Source organism: Ylistrum balloti, unplaced genomic scaffold, assembly GCF_031769215.1.
Source record: "Ylistrum balloti isolate Yb309-2 unplaced genomic scaffold, AGI_CSIRO_Ybal_v1 Utg370102, whole genome shotgun sequence".
Taxonomy (NCBI): Eukaryota; Metazoa; Mollusca; class Bivalvia; order Pectinida; family Pectinidae; genus Ylistrum; species Ylistrum balloti.
The window spans coordinates 298291-306369 of record NW_026782128.1 but is presented as its reverse complement, the minus strand read 5'-3'; the positions used below and the strand labels follow the sequence as shown (position 1 = coordinate 306369).

The window sequence follows — 8079 nt, the reverse complement described above, 5'->3', positions numbered from 1 at the left end:
TAATCATACTTACTCTAGCTTTCCTTATTCTCGTGGTTTCAGCTAAAAGTATTTTCTTATCAACAGTCTGACCAAAGTGTCGTGAGTCTATGTAGGCCACCGTTGTGTATTGAGTAAAATAACACTAAACAGTTTTCTATTAAAATCAGAGGTTTGCATGACATTCACTTCCCAATCATCGCGAAGTTTGCTTGTGATTCGGTACAGTACGGGTAAGACGCCTGATATTCTAAACGTTGATATCCATTCCGTGAGTTTAGACTCGAAATTGCAAGGAGAGTTTTTTCTAAACAAACCGATCCAACGAGCACATACTAAAATGACTATCGGTTGTCATCTTGTAACAATGACGTCCATTGTTATATTCGTCCAGTTTCATAATCATGGCTATATATATTTTCTGAAAATAATTGTATCACTTCACACTTAAGGTCAAGATTTAATTACCTATACTGTTTAATGACTTCTAAGAAGGCATCAAAACTGAAAACGGTAGTATTAAAAACAGTATATGATGTTTTCATGACTTTGACCTACACAAATGGCTTACATGCTCTTATGAGTCGGTTGCATTAAAGTTTCCAAACACTGGTCAGTCAAACTTTCTACAATGAATACCTATCAAATCTGTACAATGACGTAAGTTAAACCATTCCAATGTCACCATCTTCAAACGTTTGAAAAGAGTAACAGGAGAATAGGTATATAGATTTTAAAACAAACGTGTTTACTAACTTACATTTTATTGGTTAAACTCAATTCAACTCAAATTTAATTACGTGTACCTAAATCAAACATCTTGAACGATAAACGTGAATTTCGTAATTTCAGAATTTTATCAATGTTTGTATCAAGTGTTATACCCGATATTTCAAATCTGACCAAAGAAAAACCAGTGTTTAATGGATATATAGTATATCACAAGTAGTGCAACAAAACATGGCAGTGTCAATGTATTCTTTAGAAAATTAATAACACACCTTATCCAGACCGCAAATAAATATTATGTAGATATCTAACTCGAATGACAAAGCAGAAAAGAAGATGCCAAGTTTCACTGACAACAACAGGAACAAAAATTAGAGAGTCTGTTATGAACATCTAAAATGAATTCAAGGTAAGATCTGAAACATTTTCCCGGTGGCACTTTTCTCTTCAAAGATAACCACTCGGTCACCACAGACAGCAACAGAACACGGCTGACTGAGTCCGTCATTTCCTGAAAGGAAGATTTTGCTCTCCCCTTTAGGCGACACCATCAGGATGCTATTGTCGTCAATGGCACACACGTATATATTGCTGAATTCGTCAGCATCCATTCCTCTTCCACCAGAAATCAAATCGCTTTGGAAGAAACAACTCGGTATGTCCTCCTCATCAAGCTTGTGTAACATTGTTTCTCCTTTCATTCCAATCCTGTCACTAATAACAAAGGCATTGCTACCTTTAGGTGCAACTGCATGCCACATGTTTTTTTTTTTTTTTTTCAAAGTAATGCTTTTCTGATTCGAACCAGAGGTATCCACAATCAGTATTTCGTTCTCACGTGGACATGTTACAAGAAACCTGTCGCCTATGCATGCAATTCCATGACATTTGCCACTGACGAGAATGTTCCATTTCAAGCAAAAGTTATCATCACCAACCTCGACTATTGCGATAGTTTCCTTCCCCGGTATGGTTACCGCTACGCTGTCGTGGTTAATTTTGCATAAATCCCATGGCTTCCCGTCTAGTCTGAGAAGGAATTTCAAGCTTCCGTCAGTGAAGTTACAACAGAGCAAGTTATTTTTGTTGTCCACGGAAACAATGGTGTCAGCATCAAAGAATACTGCACCTGTCGTACGCGAGTTCTGTTTCATTTTAAGAGTGTTTGTTTGTTTCGCTTTGTTGCACCACACAAATGGATCAACATTTCGAACAAATTCTAACTTTGCTTTGGTTACAGAGAATACCAATGTATCGAGTATACTCTTCAATGCTTCATTCATTTCATATCCCAACTTATATCGCTTATTTCGTGAGACAATTTCCTCAATCGTCTCCTGATATCCGTCCCTCGTAGAGGAAACCTTCTGAAGAGTCAAAACAAGCTCAGCATCATCCATACATATTTCTGCAGCTCTGATCTGTTTCTGCGATTGTTCAATGGCAGATTTTAAGTTGCGTACTGGTGTCATTCTCGACTTGATGTCATTTTGCTGTTTTTTCAAATCCATTACTGATTTCGTCATGTCGATTTTCTGCAAGTAATCAAGATGTGTATCAATTTGTTTACGCAGGTCCACCATTTCATCCGACTGCCTTTTTTGGCTTTGTGAAAGTTCCTTTAGATTTTCTTCTGAACCTTTCAGCACTACATCCAAAGTGATGATATCATTACCGATATTGGTCAGAATCGGCACATCATTGCTTTCGTTTAATAGTTTTGCTTGTTCTTTAACAGTGATAACATTGTCACATTTTCTGTGTCCAACAGCTACACATGTAGAACAGCAGACGACCTTGTGATCCCCACAGAACAGTTTCATGATTTCGTCATGCTCCTCGCATTTGGTTGAGACGGTAATAGTTTTCGTTGGGTCTATTTCTACCTCTTCTGCTGTCAAAATATCGTGCCCGACAATAAAAATGTCGTGTACTTCTCTGCATTCCCCGCATAGGAACATGGAGCAATTTTTACACCAAAGTATGGCTTCTTTCTCGTGGTTGTTCTTTTTTGTGCATGGTACACATGTCCTATTCGATAGCTTCAACTTTTTCATGTCCAAAATAGCTACGACCAGACTATTTGTCGGGAATTGTTCAGCCCATTTTGTATGGCTGACAGAGGTGTCAGCAGGCTGAGTGTCCTTCCGACAAATGGGACAGGGGAAAATCATTGACGTCGATTTCGTGCCAAAAGCATACTCCTGGATAAATGTATGGAGGCATATTTTGCAAAACGTATGAAGACATGGTAGCGCTTTGGGATGTTGGAACTGATCTAAACATATCGGACATTCTGTCAGGGCATCAATAGAACTATCAACGAGCTTTGAAGGTGGGACTGGGTATGCTTCTGCCATTCTTCCATGCGATATCTGAAATAGTGAAATTTACATTTACGTTTTTATCAGTGAGTTGCACCGTTGTGAAAAAAATCATTCGAAAAACAAATTTAGAGGATTTAACGAAAGCCACATCAATGTACATGTAGTCTGTTCTATATGATAAAATATTAATTCATTAACTTATAAAAGGTTAATCTAAGATAAGATATCGCATGAATTTTAAAATAAATAACTATTTATTGTTATGAGAACATTAAATAACTCATTGTCTTGATGGAGATCAGATGAGAGTTACGTTAACAAACCAAATTCTAGACAATAACAATTCCTGATAAAGGATAGGATCAATTTCAAAGTAATGAAAATTGACAGCAAAATAATACATTACAGAGATTTGAAGCGATATACGTATATATTTTCTTACAGCTGTTCTCTTTGTGGTCCACTGATGTGTGGTAGAGCTCATATTGTGAGTGTAGTGTGAATATGTGACGTTATGTTGTGAACATTATAACATCATTGTACTTGAATATGAAAAATAGTGTATGTCTTTCTTGTCATAAATAGAAGTGTTTAATTAAGTACAGTCATTAGTACACGCAAGAACTGTGTCAGTATATTACAAGTAGAGCATAATGGGATATACATGTAAGATAATATATGTACAGTAAAAGTTTATGTCCCCGAGGACGAGTATCACAAGTGTTTGTGTACAGTCTGCACCTGTATTATACATGGAATACATTCACGGGCGATTTCCCGTACACAACATTTCGGTGGCATGACGAGATATATTTACCTTGTATATACATGTTTGTACTATAGCCTTTGAAAATAACATTGGTTTATGTGTATTTGATACTTCTGTATGGATATTGAACAATATGAAGTCATTGTTTGTGTTCGTGTGATCATTATAACCCTGGTAATCGAAGGTGTGCCCAACTAGGAATTAGGCGGGGAAAGTGCAAATTTATGGGAGACGTGAACAGGGGTCTAAGTAATGACGACAATAAAGTATGGTGGAACTGCAGCATTTCAGCACTCTAATATCAAAACAAGGGATCTTATTATTGTTTCATTCAACAGGAGTTCAAGGCAAATCCTTGGAGTTATGGGTTATTATAAGCAAAGTTCAAACCAAATTGGTATCAAAGTAAAACTAGAAGAAAATGGAAATGTAGTGGTCATTCTCGTGTGTTTGCTGCTGTTATTTACAAATAAGAAGATCCTGTTTACATACGTCATCTAGTATTTCTTCTAGCCGTCTGGAAGTAAAAGTCCAATTGTCGTGTTTGCAACCGAGAAAACGAAAGCAGGCTAGGTTTTTCTGGGAAAGGAGCAGATAACTACTTCATATGAGAGTTACCTCCCGTTACGTACAAAAACCGTACCATTGGTGATAATTTATTTCCCACTTCGTTTTCAAGAATAACAAATAAACAAAACAAAAACAAACACAGAAAAAAAAGCGATACAAAATATAAAAAAAACAAACCTTTAGTGAATGGCATGACATGTACAGCTATTTACTAACATTACGACTTCGAAATGCTGCATACCTTCACATGCGAAATGAAATTCAGTTGGAAATGTTTAAACTAAGAATTGCAACTTTTTATCAAATACAACAGACATAGAACAATTTATAATATTGCTTGTTTGTCATATAGTGAAAATGATACGCTTTTGTAAAATATCAGAATCACCGAGACACAAGAAAACCACAAGGACTGGGGCGCGTATTTTCTATACTCACGATCCATATATATGAATTATAGTCAATTAATATATATATACAGTGTATATGACATGCGGGTTAGGGATTCATGCCAAGTGCCTATGCACTAAACTACTTGCTGTCAAACAGACACTTTCTTACCTTTTTTTTACAGTAAAATACATGTCAATCTGTACAAATTAAAAAAAAGATATGTATCTCAGAAAATGAAATATCTGTAGGAATCCGAATAACTTCAGAATGACTGCTGGAAGGAAAAATACACTAAATTAAAGCTCTACCGCATTGATTCTCGGCTAAATAAAGGGAAATAACTCTGGGAGATCGGATTGAATTTTTGTATTATTGGCTCTATTTTGCCACCTTAGTATTGGCACTATTTTCTCACTTTAGCATGTTGAATGAATGTTTCTAAAGACATAACTGAAATACATTCAAGGACGTGCAGTAGAAATAGGTAAATCGTCGCCCTATTCCTCTTTCTGTTTCAAAGGGTAGACAACTTTACGGTGCTTGATAGGAAAGCCTGCAACATTGTCATATTTCATCAAAGAGAGATCCGAACGTACCAACGTACCAACCGAATTCATGTTAATGACGTTTGAACATTTAAGCAGCAGCAAAGTCGTCGAAAATCAATTATTAAAATCGGAAAATACATTTATCTCTTTAAAGTTACTGTAAAAATAGGTGGAGAACTTAGTAATCGAAATTATAACATTAAATTGGAGTGGAAGTAAGTATCTGAAATATCCTACCTTATCGAGAAAAAATGTTTTAAACGTGAATGTCAAAAAATCACAACCGGATATTTTTTGCATGCTTGAGCGACTTCATGGCTTTAACATCGTCGAAAAACATTAATATCATCTGCTTCCGAAATCACGGTGGTAACGGATGACGAAAGTCAATGTAGATCAAATGACATCGAGCCAGGCTTATAAACAACCAAAAAGAATGACCACTACTGAATTTTACTTCCACAATAGCAGAAAAATCAAACGTAAGACTTTAATATTTATCCGTGTATGACGTAGATAGCTGATGCTGTTTAAAATGTTGTTCTGGTTGGGTACTCATGCATCTTCAACCGTCGTCCACAACCGGAAACTGACATAGGTCATCCGTCGTCTACAACCGGAAACTTTCATAGGTCACTCGTTGTCTACAACCGGAAACTGGCATAGGTCACCCGTCGTCGACAACCAGAAACTGGCATAGGTCACCCGTCGTCTACAACAGGAAACGTGCATAGGTCACTCGTCGTCTACAACCAGAAACTGGCATAGGTCACCCGTTGTCGACAACCAGCAACTGGCATAGGCCACCCGTCGTGACACACTGAAAACTGACATAGGTCACCCGTCGTGACACACTGAAAACTGACATAGGTCACCCGTCGTGACAGACTGAAAACTGACGTAGGTACCCGTTGTCACGGCAATATTGAATACTCTATGCGCGTAACCTTTCTTGTGAAACGAGTGGACTGTTGCAGCATCCAACACACCTGTAATCATTTAGACTCTGAATAAAAGAAGTCACATGGAAAAAGTACAACGGTAAAACAGATCAGCTCAATTAAAATAATACAGGTATTAGTTCAGCAACTGACTTTACAGATGTTTCTCTCTTCCTCCCCCACCCATCCCCAATCCACACCCCATTTTTTTACGTGTCTGAACCAGGTTACTCAAATTGCTTCCATGAACACGAACCTTTTTATATCGGTCTGGACTTCAGACCGATTTTTAAACGATTGATAGAATATTTTAAAAATGGACTATTTCTAATGATGCAGAGAAGAGAGTATTATCAATAAAACGAATAAATGTTTGGTTAACACTAGGTGTGAGGCTAAATAGGCGAGTGGTTCACATAACACAACCAATAAAAGATTTAAGTGCGACATTTCTATGACAACATTTGTCACTTTCATCGGATAAATGACCAGCGTAAAGCGTATTAGCACTGACGCAAGGAGTGTGCGAAATGGTACGGAATCGACCAACTTTTTCGACTTCAGTGTCCACAATGTCTGTTGTGATACAATGAACTTATTTTTTTGGTTTTATGTTCCGAAAGACTAGGTAGGAGGCCATTCAAAGAATAGATAACTGAAGCACTATTAGTAATTATTTTCCAAGGTATGAAATAAGTTTCTTTTGCATTTATGTGCCGAATAATTTACCTTTCACGTGATTGCCGTATCTCCATGCCATTTTTTGTCGATTAGCGTAGTATAAAGATCGCATTGTAAATGTCGTGATCTGATGTGATGTAAAATTAATGAAAACTGTCAAACTTTCGTCAGGTTATGGAGCTCGATCGGCAGGAACTTGTTAATTTACTGTTTGGGGCTAATCACAGTCTTACCCTTGTTTCGACCCCGAATATTTACAACTTTTGTATGGTGTATACGAACAATAACAATATTTGCAGTCTACGCTTGCTTTCTGTATCGCCCTCTACGTCAGTTTATTTCATATTTTGTAAAATGCAGACCATTAAATATGCTTGCTTTTTGTAGCCTCCACATAGTTTTAAAAAGTATTTTTTCAAATACAAGCCATGTTTTATCTTATTTGCTGAATTCCACGCTCGTGTTTCAGATTTTATTTGATGATTCATGTCGCACGCTGTTCTGTGATGTTTTATGTCACATTGTAAAGACCCTGAAACGACATTGGAAACGGAGAGCATTCAAGATAATATTTAGCCTAAGATATTTTTTAATGTTTCAACTTATTTTTTTATTTTCATCTTATTTTGTGATTTATAGCTTTGACATTTCCTGTAGAATGCACATTTGCATATGCAGAAATTCATCATAAAAAAAGTAGTTGATTATATCCTCCGGGGAACCTCACAAATGCACATTTTCTATATATCACAAAAATAATTTTGTCCGTGCGTTTTGATAAACCGCCAAAATGCGGATAAGACCTCTTTAAACATTCCCATTCTTTATTTTGACAGGTGCCTAACTTTTTCTTTCCTGTAAAGGTTAATCCATGTTGCGCTTCTGAATATAATCCCTACTTTAGTTCTAACAATCATCAATAACGGTGAACGTTATCATATTATACTTATACATTTGCTGATGTGAAAAACAATTTATATTAAATGAAAAATTGCTCATGCATTTTTATGGAACGGAAATAATTTATTTATAACGAAACGTAAACAAATTAATCTTGACCGAATCACGGGCACCTGTCATGCGGATGAATAAGAGGCATGTAAGAAGTAGTTCCGTACAATACTGTTATGGCCGCCAACCTC

At 36.6% G+C, this 8079-nt stretch overlaps 1 protein-coding gene across 1 annotated transcript; it reads right to left on the bottom strand.

Moving 5' to 3' along the window:
* Positions 1-572: 572 nt before the first annotated feature.
* LOC132550032 (E3 ubiquitin-protein ligase Midline-1-like) lies at positions 573-4339 on the bottom strand. The gene is made up of 2 exons (XM_060214029.1): positions 4297-4339; positions 573-3083 (listed from the first exon to the last, which is right to left on the bottom strand). The coding sequence occupies exon 2, from the start codon at positions 3066-3068 to the stop codon at positions 1113-1115; it is 1956 nt and encodes a 651-aa protein (XP_060070012.1). The 5' UTR covers positions 3069-3083; positions 4297-4339; the 3' UTR covers positions 573-1112.
* Between the last annotated feature and the right edge of the window lie 3740 nt (positions 4340-8079).

Bases quoted from the DNA above. Each gene is read 5' to 3' on its own strand.
- LOC132550032 (XM_060214029.1), bottom strand. From the start codon at position 3,068: ATGGCAGAAGCATACCCAGTCCCACCTTCAAAGCTCGTTGATAGTTCT.